The sequence below is a fragment of the Mesitornis unicolor genome, unplaced genomic scaffold, assembly GCF_000695765.1.
Source record: "Mesitornis unicolor isolate BGI_N332 unplaced genomic scaffold, ASM69576v1 scaffold46198, whole genome shotgun sequence".
NCBI classification, from domain to species: Eukaryota; Metazoa; Chordata; class Aves; order Mesitornithiformes; family Mesitornithidae; genus Mesitornis; species Mesitornis unicolor.
In genome coordinates, this window is record NW_010202044.1 from 8,715 (window position 1) to 25,398 (window position 16,684).

The 16,684-nt window shown below is 42.6% G+C and overlaps 1 protein-coding gene across 1 annotated transcript; it reads right to left on the reverse strand.

The window, feature by feature from the left end:
• Positions 1-299: 299 nt before the first annotated feature.
• RGS10 (regulator of G-protein signaling 10) lies at positions 300-11,865 on the reverse strand (the record flags this gene model as incomplete). The annotated part of the gene is made up of 4 exons (XM_010190276.1): positions 300-446; positions 3,613-3,756; positions 10,221-10,307; positions 11,747-11,865. Coding segments are annotated over 4 exons (497 nt in total), but the record flags the coding sequence as incomplete, so codon positions are not given.
• Positions 11,866-16,684: the final 4,819 nt, after the last annotated feature.

The window sequence follows — 16,684 nt, forward strand, 5'->3', positions numbered from 1 at the left end:
ATCATGATGCCTCACAAAAGAAAATATAAAAATTGAAAGCATTTTAACTTGTGAAATACGAAACGCAGTTCATGCTGTGGAGGAATACCTCAGCCTTTTAGCTACGAAGCAGCCTTCCCATGGCTGCTGGGTTATTGGCTATCATGCAAAGACAATTAGTCGTTCAAGCAATTAAGAAGGTAAGTAACTCCTAAAAAGGCTTTGAGCTTTTCAAGCCCTAAATGCAACTGCTATAAACCTAGACTGTTCCTGAGTGTAATTTAGTTATCGTATTGCCTCTCCTGAAGGGATTCATTGTATCATGTGTTGTAAATTCTCGATGCTCTTTTAGCTGCAGTCTGAGCCTCTGCTGAATTCTCCTCTTGCTCCTCCGACTTCTTATGGTTTAGAAATATGTCTGACTTTAAGAAGCGGCTGTAGCTGTCGTACTTCATGAGATTGAATATCTGGTGAGAGGGAGAAAAAACACAAAAACAATGACCTAAGCAATACCACATTTTAAATGAGGACAGCACATGAATTGTAATGTATTTTTGTTGTTAGTACTAAAGCATTACTAAAAAGCAAGACACCCAAGTACACTTCAAACTCTCAAAAGTGGCTGCACGTAGCAAACAATGTTGTAGGTTCCACAGTCACTGTTTCGCAATAATATCCACATTAGTTTAAGAATCAGATTCTGGTTTTCACAATAGCTGACTCTGAAAACTTAATACTGAAAAGCTGAAATAGTAAACTGGATCTAGACTGAAACAACTGGTTTAACTAATGTTTCTTAAACTTATGCCAATTTTCCTATCCTGTAGACTACTACACCACGAATGCCAAGAAAGGTCTCAGGCCAGATCAGAAATGTTGCAGCCACAAAGAGCTGATCTGGTACAGCTGTAATTTGCCAGTTAAAACGTGGTTTAAAACTGGAGATGGATTAAATGTGTGCCATTAGGCTTTTCGCTAGCCCAAGGCCTGCCCTTACTCCCATAGCTGGTATAGAGCCAGTGTGGAAGCACAAAGGCAGCACTGACCATAGCTTTCCCCTCCCAGGGCTGGAGTTCAGGCTCGTCCCTCAACACAACTGCTTTCTCTTCTATTTATACCTGTTTCAGACAAAAAAGCTCTAACTCATTCAGTGTTTTCTGGAAGCAACAGGGCTTGGGAGAGGAGCCTGGAGTCTGTTCAGGTGTCAGGGTCAGGACTGTATTTTGCTTGGTCTTGAAACAGAGGGGAAGGAAAAAAAAGTAAATCTCAAAACTATAATTGAGGCAAAACCAAAGCCTACATCATCCTCTGCCCATTATTTCACTGTCAGAGCCTGAGTCATGCTTCAGGACCGATTACATTTTATGGTACTCAGAGTAACTACATTTCCAAGGGGAGTTTCTGAGTTCTGACCTACATGTGTGCACAATGCACATGTGGATAACTGGAGCTTTGCCTTTACGGGTCTCATTTCTAACTGAGAGTACAACCAGGTAACACAACTGTTTGTTAGGAGTTAAAAACCCAATGATCTCAAACCGTTTTTTCATTTGACAGCCTCAAGGAACCTGGACAGACAAAAGCAAACACACAAAACCTGACTGTTCTTGTCAGTGCATTTGGTAAAATAATCCCCTTGCAAATACATTACATGAAGCATTTTACTAACCACTGTTTGTTTACATATTTAAATATTTAACTTCATGTTTAAAACAGTGGAAATCTTGCTTTATAAACTACATGTCGGAAGATTAAAAATCCCAAAACACCCTCTCGATGCAGATCCAAATCCATGCAGTTAAGCAAAGTCAAATTACACCTCCTGGCGTTGGCTAATTTATCCAAATAGCTCAAGGGAAAAGAAAAACTGTGAGGAAGCCATCGCCTGTTAAAATGCCGTAAGTCAGTCCTAAGAACTTGGAAACCTCTTGTTTCTGGTATCATTTAAAGCATCTCCCAAAGTGCACTGTAAGATCAAAATCCTCTGCAGTCTGGTCAGCCATGTGCACAGAACAGACAGATTTTATCATCATGTGCAAAAGCTGAATCCTCTTTTTCCCCTCCCCTCCTCTCATCACCTCCTGCAGTAGGCACATTTACCTCATGAGTATTTTGAAGTCTACAGATTTCCATGAATCACTCTAACTCTTCGTTCAGCATGAACAACTGCCTCTGACCCATTTGTTTGAGGCCAAAACCAGCCCCACTTAAAGCAGCAGGTCTCTGGAGAACTGAAGTGCTGCTTACCAGCGATGTTCTAGATCAGGTTGTGGCTTTCAAGCTCTGCCTTTTTATACTTCAGACACAGAGTAGTTAACACTGTTCTTTAGATAACAAACTATACTCTTTATAACTTTATATGGATTCAAAACTAGCAAAGATCATAACTCCTCCTGAAGTATTATCTAACAGCAATAAACAGAAGCTTCAAGCAGTGGAAACCTGCAATGACCCATAAATGCTCTGAGATTCCTCTACCCTGCACTGGTCCAGCACGTTTCCAGTTCAGGTACAACTACTGCTAATTCCTGGCTGTTCATGTGCATGCTCTTTTGTAAAACTGCAAAACATTTTAATTCCAGTAGTGTCTCCAGCTTCACCCACTGAACTGCAGTGCTTAGATTTACCAGAACATTTTCTTTCCCTTCCCCCAAATCAGTTCTTCCATGAAAAACTTTGCTGCTTTAACATGGAAACTGGGTTTCAGACATTCCCCCTGCTAATGACTTGGAACCTGCTTGAAAGCAAAGCCTTTGCTCCTCAGACTACTTCAAATGACCCAGGCAGTGCCCCACTACATATAAAGTACTTGATGTGAAATAGGCTGAAAACACTGCTATAACCAGTGTGCTGTTCCTCCACAAGAGCCAAATGGAAAATACAGGTAGTCCTGAGGATGGTACAGAAATTAAAAATAGCACAGGCTGCAAGTGCTGGAAAGCCGCAGATAAGAATGAGTCACTTCATAACTTATGCTTTAAAATAAGCTAAATATCAAGAAAATTTATCACCAGAAGATACGCCTGCAAAATGTCACCTAATTTCTACCAGCCCTCCCGAGATCTATACGAAAGGCAAAGTAGATACCAACTCCTGTGAAGTTTTGGGTGTTACAGAAAAGGAGGTTTTTCAGGAAACTGCATTATATTCATATCAGCATAAATACCAAAACAAAGCAAAACGAAGAATCTTGAGCTCTCAAGGAAACCAGTGGCAACTACAGAAACAAACATCAGCAATGACTCAGCGCAACTGAAAACACAGGAAAACGCAGGCACAAAGTCAGTTTGGGTGATTCTCAAGGTACCAGCTCAGGAACCAGAACTTCCCCGGAAAACTGGATACAGTTAAGTCCTGAACCGGAATTGGCATGGTTGCACTGAGTGTCTTGATTAATTTGCCCTATTTAGACGCCGCCAGGAACCTGGGGTACAGCGCAACCACCCTCAGAGCAGTTGCATTAATACCCCCAATATGGAAGCAACCCAGCTCCGTGCCCAGGACTCAACCCATGCCGTGGGTAGCAGCAGGCAGATTCCCAACTTTCCTGAACTGGCTTGTGCTTAGAAAGAAGAGTTCATTAACGGCAGACAAAAACTCAAGAAACTCTGTTCTCGAAGGAAATAACTTTACCTGGTCCTGGAGCTTCTGAAACATCAGAGGGTGAGGCGTCTCCAAAATGGTCTCATTCAAACGGGACTGCCCTTCAACATTGACTTGGGAGGAAGCTTTACTGGACAGGAAAGTCATGTAAATCTCTTTAGCTTTTTCTTGCATCTGCAAAAGGACATATTTATTTAAAGAATTATTTGCTGTGGAAATATTCTCTTTATTTGTTAATGTTTCATTGGAGACTGCTCTGGGTCACTTACCTCTTGAGGTTCACAACTTTAAACCAAAACATAGTCTGCATTAAAAAAGAAAACAAGTAACAAAACAAATATACATAATCTCATTTGTGTGTATTTATTTGTACTAGAGGAAAAACATCTCTGCAGGCCAACTCCTGCACTGACATAAGCGGAAGCTATGGGTATTCAACACTTAGGTTAAATAGCAGGTTGTGATGTTTGAATTGGAGAATCCAGTATAAAACTGCTCAGCAGCATCCACTAGGCCTCATCTTCACTATTTAGGAGACTATTTTTACTAACAAATAACCAGCATGCAAAAGCAGCCCAGAAGGAAAAAGCACTGTGGAAACTTATCTCACTACAAGGCAAAACTAAACAAAGTCAGTGCATAATCCATGCTACTGAGAGATAACCTTGCCATACTGCACGCTTTGTCATAGCTATGTTTTTACCTCAGGGCAGCTCAAGTGCAGCACTGGCTACATTATTGTAAAAAAACACAACCAAGTGTATTTTTGGCTAATGGCAAAGTTAAGACGCTCACGACCCTCTGAAGGCCAATGAATAAGGGTAGGTGTGACTGACACAAAGCAGTCTGTTACTCTTTACCCTGATTTCAGCAATCCTGTTTCAGTGGCCGCCTTCTGACAAATCAGTAACAGCGATAACATTTTGACCCTACCTAGCATCTTTAAGCTTCAAAGCAGTAAATGAGTGGCCACGATCCTCCAAAATTCAATGCAAGCTCCACCTTGAGCAGAAGGTCGGACAAGAGAAAGCCGGTGGGGAAGAAGGGCGCTAGGACAGGCAGGGGGTAAAGCTTCCCTGCTGTAATCTGAATTCTGCAGACCAAAAACAAGGCCCATGGGCACCATACAATGACAACCACGGGTACTTGTCCATGTCCCACATTGTACATCTAATGAGCAACCGCATCCCCAGAGCGGCACCAACTGAAGGGCTGTGTCTTTGATGGGGAACGGGCCTGAAGAAGGAAGCATTTAAACTCTCACCCATGAAGGAGTCACAGAATTTCTTTCATGTTTAACAGCTGTGAATCAACATTTGGGGATAATTAGGAGAAAAGCTACATGTGTCTGACAACTCACAAGGCCTAAAGAGTTAACTCTCTCACTGCTGAAGGGGACACACGTTTTCTGGGACTATTCCTTTTTAGTAAAACATCATGTGTCAGGTGCACTCAGTCACGCTTAAGTGTTTTATAACAATTCCCAATCTTTTCCGTTTCACAGATCAAGGAGAACTTGGTCAGCTGTGTCTGTTCTAAATGACCAATTACTCCAGTCCATCACAGCTGTGAATGCTGTGACTGGTAAAATTAATACCCTAATGCAGACATAAAGGTACCTGTAGCTATTACTGCATGACCAAGCATAAGTGATTGTACTGTCCATCAGTCCTACCTAAATAACTTTTGAACCTGCTGTCTGATTTCAACCATATTTAAGAGAGGAGCAAAGGACTGAGAAGTAATTCCCCTCCTATTTATTCAATGGAAAGGAGTGGTGAGAAAAAGAGAGAAAGAGAGAGAAAAAGCACATGCACTGAGGGTAAAGCTGCAGTAGATGTTCAAAAGTTATCTACTGTACTTGAATTGCCATGTACTTAGTGGCTGGCTAATGAAAGCTCCACATCAGCCACGACACACGGTGCTGCTTGCCCAGGGAACACAGGAGCAGGCTGGGCACTGTGGAGAAAGAGTGGAGCAAGGCTAGACAGGAAACATTCAACTAGAAGTACGATGAGGAAGTTTAAAGAACACAGGGGGAACAAGAGGATTGTGTGGGAGGTTGGTGAAGTGGGGAGGATCTCTGAATTTTGTGGGGAAGAATGACAAGGGAAGGAAGTGAAAGCGCTGAGGAGGTCACTGGAGACACCTGACTTTATAGTAATGGGGAAATATGGAAATGCACAGCTAAACATTACAGGCTCTGCTGCACATGGAACAACCGCTATGTCACATCTACGCTTCAGTAGCAGAGTATCAGTTTAACTGCAATATACTTTTTTAAAAGTACAGTGAAAGCTGCCAGTGTGTTTATAATTTCCCAAATAACATTCAGGGAGAGCTGGGTTCAAGCAGAGGAGACAGCGATGTTCCCCATTCAGTGAGTGGCATTCTTTGCTCTGCATCAGCCTGAAACTAATGCCTCCACACAGGGAACTCTGCTCTGGAATTTAAACAACACTTAAACTGGGATCTTGTTCACAGGTGGTCATTAAAGGATTTCTGGCACTTTTCACTTACATCTGTGTGCTCGCCTCTGCCGCCGTGCCAAATTCCCATTTGGAGTATGAGGTTCTGCCTACAGAAATCCCCCCCACTATTTCAAGTGGATACAATACTCCTTCCCACTTCCTTTCCGAAGGTCAAATTCAGCTCCCAAGCATGTGTGGTTCCCAAATGAGGTGGATGGAAGTCCCAGATGCTCATCAGAACAGGCTCCAGCAGTCAGCAGCTGTGCAGCATTACCCAGCCCTGCTTAACCACGGCCACATCCCACATGGGAAGTGGCTGGAGAAACTCTGGAATAGGTGTACTTTGTTCTGAAACGGCCTCTCTACAAAGCTTCTCTACATGGGTGTTTCGGTGGGTTTTAGCAATGGCTGAAAAGATTCCCTATTGTTTGAAGCATTTATTACAAGCTGTACTTTATTCTTAAAGCTCAGCTGCAAAAGAAGGAACATTTAAACCTTGGGAAGTAGCACAATGGACATGTTGTTTATTTCATTAACAAACACAGCAGCATGACTAACTCCAATAAAATATTTAAAGTTAAATTTTATTCGCTTACCCTCACCACTCCCATTTCAATAATTAAATGTGTCCTAAGATGAGGACCACACGGGTGGCAGCAGAGCTCACTGCTACAAGTGGACTTGACCTAATTCCTTTTTCAATCCTCGCTAAAAATGACATTTCTATTTTAACTTCAATTTTAAAGGAATGACAAAGAAATAATATCCTTTTTTAAAAACTACAGAGATGGGTCTTGAGCTGAAAGGAGGAGTTTGCGCTTCCTTGTTGCAAGAAGATAGGCTGAATCCAGTCCATCTAAAACCTGCCTAGAGCAGTAACCCCATCTGCTTTCTGTCTAGCTCTGCAGATGCTGACAATCCCCATGGCTGCCTGAAGCATGCATGCAGTTTGTATTAGTTCACCCAAACAGGAAAAATCCCACAAACTTGTGGAGCAGTCTGGTCTGAACTCCATTTCTGCCCTCTCCTAAGGGCTCCCACCACGAGCCTGGAGCCAACGCAACAGCCCAGAGCCTGGCTGCTTCTTGCCAGCGCTCCCCCTGGTCCCACGATGTAGCAATCCTGGCTTCACAGCAGGTCACGCTCAAGAGGAAGGGGACAGAGAAGGTGTATCTGCACAGCATCTTGCAAGATCTGCCTGCGTTGGTTAGATATAAGTCAGCTTCTAGGCGGAGCCCACGTGATTGTGGTTAGAGAAATGACTGAACCAAGTTTAATAACCCTTGAGGCAAGGCCCAGGATATTTTCTTAGAATGGCACTAACAGAGACAGTTTGCAACCAACAGGAATCAGGAGCAGGGTGAGCCTGCATCTACCTGTGAAAACCAGAAGAGGACACAAGGGAAGGAGAGCACATTCACTGAGCCAACCACCCCAATGGTGTACCAGCCTATACAAAACCAAACACTGCTGATGCTGAAGTGATGGCAATAACACTAATGGATACTTAATCCACTGGCCAGGTGGTGACCTCTCTGCAAGTTTAAATTGACCCAGAAAAACCCCACACTAACACTCATATCAAGTAATGAAAAGTTTATCTTACACTTTAAAATAGGGGGAAAAAAATCCATTTGATCTGGGTTAAATTTAAATCAGCTTCATCCGACCAAAAGTCTAAGTGTCTACGAGCTAGTTTCTGTGGTAAACCAGTTTTAATGAGAAGCAGGTTATAAAGTAAGTAAGAAGTTCTTTTTAGAATACTGTGCTCACATTAGCTAGATACAAAGTGATTTCTGCAAGAGCCACTTTCAGAAGACAAATTCACGCTTCACGCTATCATAAACACTGGAAAGATTTCTATTTTTAGTGCTTTTTCTAGCTTTGTAAATTATCTAAACAAAGCCGTCCATAAGCAGTAGCTATAAAAACTTACTGTAAGCCTGTGTCGCTCTAAAGCACATTTATTCTAGCCAGCTGTAATAGCACTGGCAGTACTAGACTCCAGACTGATCACACTGTGCAATGATCAGCACTGAGAAATTAGCTAAAAGGAACCTAGTCAAGTCTCTGTCCACTCATCTGGCGATTTATTCAAGAATGCACTAAGTTATATCTCTATACATCAGTTCACCATTTCCTGTACTAGCATGCACAGTCCTAAAATAGCTAAAAAGGTGGAAATTATTCAGCAAGGGAAAATACAATTAGTATCCCATTGCAAAGCAAGGGACCTCACAGATGGATTTCTCACTTTCATTTCCTTTTTAAACTGCAGTTTCATACGTGTCCAAGGGGTATCAAGAAAAGGCCATGTACCTCTCGGCAAGGACACTTATGTCGTACAAATTAAAAATACCCACCCTGTACAAAGCAAAAGGTTCTTCCCTTCTTCCCATCTGGTTGTGGACCGTGATGCTGGCTTCTGCTTCACCAGCTCAGGAAGCAAATGATTTTAATGGAGTAAGGAGACAGATCAAGAATACCTACATCCCCAGCCCAGCATATCGAATGTACCAGGCAAGATGCCTTATGGGACATTTGGGGGCAAAAGAGAGGAAATGCTTTGTCACAAACTGACAATACTGAGATCTGCAGCCTTCTTTTTAGGCCTTGCATCTTACAGAAAAATACCCTGATTAGTTGTTCATTTCTGAAGAACATCTGCACGCGTGCACCTTAATGAGGGTGGGAAGCAGCTAAATACACAGGCCTGAGGTAGCGCTAAATGTTACAAAGAATGCAGTCAAACGGAACATTTTCCTCTTCTTGCAAAAATTATTATTTTAGTATTTTTCATGCATTTATCAATACCCAAAAATATCCATAACCGAAACAAGTCAGTTGGTTTGAGGGGAATGCTTTCTCAGTGCAAAAATAGAGAATATTTACAGAAAGTAGACTCTTTTCTGAAAAATAAGTTTTGTTGAAAATCCAGGGATTTTTTTGTTGAAAATCTGCTGGGAAACAGTTCCAGGTGACAATATTTGACTGACCTTGAGAGAGGCATCCTGCAGTCCAGACGCAGCTCTCTTATAACGCCTCTAATACCCCAGTTCCCCGACCCGATTCCTATTCCTATTCCCTGGTGTTCCTGACGTTACTCAAAGCACGCACGGTGCCATTTGAAGCAGGTTAAAGTGGCATTTTCCCAGCCTCAGCTCCTCATGGGACTCTGCTTACTTTGGCCCAAAGAGAGCAGAAACGACTTTATATTCGCATCCATTGCCTTCTCAGATGCTGTCTTTGGCAATAAAAGCTGCACACATGAAAACCATAAAGGTGGGATTTCAAAAAAAGAGGTTTATGGGATTTAGGAGTCTGACTCTCAAAGACAGTGATGCTCAATAGAAGCTTTGAAACTACTTCATTTCATGCTTGCAGAATCCTTGTCTCAAAGACCAAATGCATTTGGAATTTCTAAAAAAATAAAAATAATCACAAAAACTTTTTCAGAAACAAGCAAACAAAACGTGGTACATATTTTAGGACTGACTCTAAAGCCTAAATGTGAAAGTGGATCCTGTGTTCCCGGTGGATCAAAATGCAAAGATTCAAGCAGTGGAAAAAAGAATTACTGGAGGTGGTTGGTTGAAAAATTCCCAATAGAATATTCTCTACTACAAAAGTAGAGCTTTAATGACAATGAAAGTGCTCTGCAGGTATATATCAATTTGAATCAATACCTAAACAAAAAAGTCTAAATGGACCCTCAATTTCTTTTGTTTTGTAACTTTGATACGGGAAAACTTTTCATTTGGTATTGTAAGATATTTTGTTCACACTCTTTGCTATTTCTATGTTCCACTAAAATATTATAATGGTGTATATTTTCATGCAATAGTCACTATGCTTTTAAAAAACTCCTGGATGAAATGCCTTTATATTTTCAAGCAAGATGATGCAACATCACTGAATTAAACATCTTGCTATCCCCAAGCAACAACAACATTTTCAGTTCTCAAAACATGGGAAACTTGACAATTTCAGCTTTTTGTTTTGATTTGAAATTAAACCAGCTTTGTGTCCAAACAACTCCACCACCGAGATTTCAGCCCAATTCATTCAAATGTATTTATCTGCACTCACATGCAGCATGTTATGCAACTGAAACGCTATAGCTCCAGCAACTCTGTTGACAAGTAAAATTTATCTAGGAAACATTACCTGTTTTTTTCCCTGTGTTTTCTTAAATTCTTCACATGCTAACCAGAACAAAACGTTTTCTTCACTAAACTCCTTCTTTAAAAATTCCTAGGGAAAAGCAAAACAAAACAAACAAATGTCAGGATCCAATTTCCCAATTGTTTTTCTCTGTCTACTATAGCTATTAAAACTAGAGGCTGACCAGAGGCAAACTTTACCACCATATGAGTTTCCATAACACAGTGTAACACAACCACTGCATTAATGCATCTACCCACTACCAAAACACAAAGGAACAATCATATATGGGGCCCTTTAAAAGCACATTCCAGGAGAACGATGAGCTACATTGAATCTCAGAGCACATCAGTAACTAACAAGATTAATTTCTTCAGTCTGCCTTAAATAACTCGAGCAATTCCACAGTCATTGCTCAAAGGGAAATCCAAAAATACACGAATTCATTAGCAGGTGAGCATAACGACCTATTTCAATGAGAGCCACAGATCCCTTGAGATTCTCATCTAGCATCTTTCTGATTTTTTAATGAGTAAAATCTCTACAAATAAAAGTGTTTCTAAACATGATCATCAGTGGCAATAAATTCACTTAAGTAAACTAAAGAAGAAGATGTATTTGCATTCTTTAGACAGTGTTTAAACAAAGCACATTCCTCCAAAAGTGAGGCATGTTTTAAAATGGAGGGAAAAATGTACGTTAAATTTCTTTATAAAAAATAATGACTGAAATATTTATAGCTCTGAGATCATCAGTTTTCATTTTCGAGTGTTAAAAAATAGATTAAGTAACGCCAAGAATTAAATAGCAGCAAGATAACTTTTTTTTTTTAAGAATTCTAAATGACAGTGTCCTGTAATTCTAGCTTACATCACTTTTCAAACCAGTCTGGCAGGAAACCATTTTATTCCAGTGCATTTTATTAGTGCTTGGTATGGCAAAACCATATTCAAGTAGGTAGTTACTGTTCCTGTAGTTAACATGGCAAGAAGGCCTTGCAAAACCAACTCGCCACTCTCAATTAATTAAGCCTCAAACCTGCATTTTGTGCTGCACAAGCCCACAGTTTGTAGTAAATTTAGAGAGAACTCGTTTTACTACAGCTGCTGCAACAGAGAGCAAGAGCCACAGAGAGTTACCAGGCTCAGCAGCTGTTAGCGGTAACTCACTGCTGAAGGACCATGTATGAGAATAAAGAGCCCTCAGTGATAAATAATGCTCTGCAAGAGAGATCAGTGGCTCAAGGACTGTTGTTTATCCAACAGTAACTTTTTAATCCTTGCAACAGCTGATAGATCCGGTTAGAAAGATGCAACCACAAGTCTTCCACAGGCCTTAGGAGAGCAAGTGGCAGTGGCTCAGCAAACACCACAGCTCCAACTCCACCATGTCTGCTCAGTGTATATATCTAGAGGGATGCACAGCTATGTGCTTACAGCACTGGCACAGCTGCATCATCTATGCTGAGACTCATACAGCTTCAAATCCTAATTTCAGTTTACATAAATATCCATAGTTAATACAGAGACCCTAAATCGTTTCACTCCTTCTGGATCTTCGAGGAGGTTCTCCAGTGACGTAGCCCATTTTGAGGTTCCTTTCAAGGGTTGGTGGCTGCTGCTTGGGTGACCCTCGCTATCATTTATCTCTGGAAAGAATGGAAAAAAAAGTCATTTTCGTTAGAAGCTATTAATGTCACGTGCATTTCTTCCCCATTGCCCTCTGCACCCTTGGATTACAGCTGCTCTCTTTAAAGGAAACACCATAAAACTGAGAATAAACACACACACAGATTTGAATTCTGCCTTTAAGGAGGCAAAAATGCCTTGCAGTTGGATAATTCATGAGCACATAAGTAGGCACTGTTACTGCTTTATAGAGGTTCAAGCATCTTTTGCAAGAGGAACACAATGACCGCAGCCTGCACAGCAAAGGGACCATTTGCCTTTTGTTCTGGCACCGTCAACAACATTGGCTCCTACAAAGCAAATCCTGGTCAGTCCCACACATGAAATGTATATTTTAAGAAAAGACCCATCACTGGAGGTTGGGAAAAGGCAAAGAGAGAAAGAAAAGCAGTGCTTCGTTTAGCAGAACAGGTTCAATCTGTTAACCCAGTCCAACGGGAGGACAGAGAGCTGGCACGGGATCCCCATTCCAGCCGAGCCGACCTGCCAGCCAGCAAGTGGAATTTGGGTGGGTTTCCTCTTTGTTTCCAAGTCCACTGAAATTCTGTTCTCACCAGGTGTCCTGGTCTGTGCCCACATCGTATCTGCAGGCAGACTTCTCGCAGATACGAGAGAAGGTGCACGTGTTTGAAGTTTTCTATCCCAGCGACAGGTAGCTTACATCTAAGGCTGGTGAGGCCGAAAAAAAAGCGTTTGCTGGCTACCCATCAGAAAACCTATTACTTGGGAAGACTCCAGGAGTGTTACTGCTGATCTGAAAAACCCTAAAACAGACATAAAACACTTGACCTCCTTTCCTCTCACACCGAAATGCCCAGGGAAGAGATCAGGAGTGCAGGCTGTGAGAAGCCAGGCTAAGCACTCCACTGCACGTCACCACGCACTGGTCAAAGCTCTTTATTTATTTTTATACCCTTTCATTTCTCCCTACCAACTTCTTGGAAATATGGATCTTGGTAACTTCTGCTTCAGTTCTGTTAAAAAACCCTTCCTCCACCGAGAAACTAAACCTCAGCAAGTATCTCCAAAAGCTATCTATGCAGAGCTAGGCTATCAGATGCCCTTTTCAGCTGGTAGCCAGAATGAGAAATGCTAAGGTTGAAGCCCTACAAAATACTGTCACAACAGCAAAGCCTACTGAGTTTTGGTTGGTAGGGATCTGTAGAGGCTATTTGTTTTTCGAACAGTGAGATGGACCACTGTTTTAAATGAAAGAACATCTCTTCTCCCTTGACAGGAGTGCAGGATTTTATACAGGGGAAATTACAAAACCGGAAAACAGGTAAATTTTCTGGAGCTGCGGATTCCACACCCACTGCCTAATACTGAGACATCTCCACTTCATGCCCTGAGTAAATACAGACCTAAAAGAAAGGAACGCATCTAAAATGATCAAGCAAACGGTCACTGCAGGCTGCATTTCTTCACGTGTAAATCCTGTCCCTCCTTTGCCTGTCCTGCCTACACAAAACCTTCCAGGATCCAAGATCATGACCAATCTGGGGGTAAGGCCTGTGACAGACAGCACACCCACAGCTCTGCATGAGGAACACAGAGCCTGCCAGGGAAAGGCCAAGTCAGAACGTGGTGATCATCTCCAAACCACGACTGCAGACCTCACATGTGACACAAGAGTACAGTGAGCTCACTGTGCCTCAGTTTCCCTTCCCCTCATGCAAAAGGAGACGGTTCTTAATTATCACTTGCAAAATTTAATTGAGGAACCTGGCTTAAAGTATCTGGGAACCTAACCTCAGCAAAATCTGTGAGATTTAAGTGGGAATAGCCAAGTACATTGGGGCAGGACACAATTACCTCTGAGGAGCTTGAATCTCATTATGATTACTCTCACCTACAAGCAGCTCTCTGTGTGCAGCTACTAATGGCCTGAAGGCCATTCCCTTCTTTAATGTATTATTTAGTATAGAAGATATGAGAGTGAGATCTTATTTCTAGTGTTCCTTTCCCAACCAAATGTTAAGTGGACATTAATGATTACTTTGAAAAGTTTGTTTACTCACTTAACCAGCTCCCCACAACCCAGAAAGCGCTGTGGTACTGAGGTGAGGCTGGGCTGTCCATTGCTCGTGCAATGCAACCCTTTCGTGTACCCATCGCCCCACTGATCCAAGCCGGGGGTTCCCAAAACAGCAGCTATGGGATGGCACAGGCTCTGCCGAGCCAGAACTCAGCCGTGCCCACGTTCAGGGCTCCTTTGCAACCACCACAAAACACCAACGTTCTCCTCGGCACAAACGTAAATGGGCTGCATGCAATACCCGACAGTAGGAAACACCCTGAAACTTTATGAGGATATCAAAACTGCTGGGCGTTTTTATTATGACCCATTAAATACAATGTCACAAACATTTTATCTAACACAAAAGTGACTCCCCAGTTAGGACCATAACTTCCCACTCCACACGCTGGTTTCATTTAGCAGATTCCATGTGTGATCTCTAGATTGTTTTTTATTAAGAGATTAAAAGATAGCAAAGAGGTTTTCTCCGTAAACGACTCAAGAAACTAATCTCCAAATCCATATCCCATAACATGCTACTAAATTACCTTAAAAATGATACTTCCACTGAAGCACAATTTAATGAAAGTCTGAAACAATTTATTTTAGAAAGCAATACTGCAATAAATGTAATTACGTGAATGACCCTCCTGAAACCTATTTATCCTTGTTTGCTGTTTATAAAGATAACCTTCTCCTGTGAAAACCTTCTGGTGACAGAGGTACATCATATACACTTGGACAGAATGATACCAGTGTTTAACAACCAAAATGTATACATTAATATTTAAACGAGGAAGGCAGACATTTGCTGTTACTGAAAACCAGGAGGTAATTCTGCGCACCCAAAACCAGCCTTACAAAATGGCAGTGCTTCCACTGATATTTCCACAAAAGCAACACACACAACGCACACCCGGTTATCAATACGCTAACTGCATTCCTTAATGCCACAGGAGTGGGCTTGCTATCTTTTGGAGGGGCTGGAAACCCAAGAGGCAGAGGAAGCCAATGAAGCAGAGCTGGGGAGGCTCCGCTGAAGCAAAGTTTCCACTGAGTGTGTGACCACAGCACGACTGCTGGCACGGCGCGGCGTGCACTGACCGGCTGCTTCTACAGACGCAGCAAATGATTAAGTGCTCATTTTAACAGCACCATTATTGCGGTGAAGAACCCTACGCTAAGCCAGCAAACAGGCAGTTACATTAGCTGGAGCATTATTTTGGAGGCGAATCTGATAGGAGCTGCCTTCCCCATCACACAATATTACTGCCGCGTTCGACCGCGAATAAAGGCTCTTTGTAAGCGACAGATACAGCGAGCGCAGCACTAATAACGCTAATCGGCAGTTGAAGTGCGCTATCAAAACACTGCAAACATTTGCATGCTCCAAACAGGAACTTGGACTGAAACCACAGAAAGCATCAATAACATCAAATACACAACTTTGTGGGTCAAAACTCACAGCTCTGGCCCTGGGTTTTGACAGCCACAAAAAAATGTGGAAACCCATCACACTTTCGGAGCTATTCAGACACAGCTAATTGGGTTAGACACGCCAATCTGCCTGCCTTCCACAAGGGCTACACACGGCAACGGCTTCCCAAGCTGCTGCCGTCTCATGCTGTCGATACCGCGGCCTGCGTGGCCCCGTATCAAACAGCACAGGCTCACGCACTTCGCAGGATCAAGCTGAATGTTAAGAAAAGCCTTCACAATTCCTTCTTGAAGAACTTCTGATCACACTGCCTGTGTCTTCCCCCTTTTCACCTGGATGTTTCGTAAAGCTGCAAGCTGCAAGCCTTTATTACTACCTCAAAAGTACTCTGAATACCTCGTCTTTTCCTATGGTCACCAAAACGCCTATCCAGCAACGATCACCAGTCTGGAACTAATAAATCCAAGGTTATGAAACATTGGGAAGCTTCATAAGTAGGCAGCCGAAAAGGGAAAATTCCCTTACTTTCCATGTATCCAAGCGCCACCAGATGAATCCCCACACAAGTTATGCCTAGCAGCAGCTGAATATCAGACCTTCTTGCTACAGAAGCGCTGTCCTTTGCATGCTTTGGTTGTTCAAAGCACGAGCCTCAACATCCTCTTTTGACTGCCTGTGACAACAGATGGCTGCTGGATTCCACTTTTAACTACAAGGAAGGAAACCAAAGGGACGTTCTGCTTTTGTAGCATCTCTGGAAGTGTTCACCAGACACAGACCCTTTAAAAAACAAACTTAAAAAAGACCAAACCTCTAGACAAACACCACATTTGGCTTTTCTTAGAAGGATTGTAACTACTTACTGCACGTTGTAAAATGTAGCATTTTCCAGGATCCTGAGTTTGCAACTTTTACCCCAACTGCTTCAGTAATGATGTACATTAGTCCCTTCGAACCGACAGACTTAGCCACACCATGAGGCGCCCCATAACAGCGCTAACACGCTACAACGCCTGTCTGCAGGGGGAACTGCAAAGCCCGACGTTTATTACGCCTTGGTAACTTTCTGTCAGGTTCAGAGGCTCCCTCCAAAAGCAAACTCTTCAAAGTCAATTTAGAGCTTGAACAATCACGCTCTGAGCTCTCGCCTCACTGCCACCAACAGCGACAGGCAGCAGCTCGCAATTAAAATTCGGCTGATGAGGCACAAGCCCGAGCAGCATCCAGTTCCCCCTTCCCAGCGGCTGCTGGAGCGGGAAGATCCGCGCTCCCTTCCCAGGCACAGTCAGTCCCTGCACCCCGCCAGGCCCTGCGGGTCACC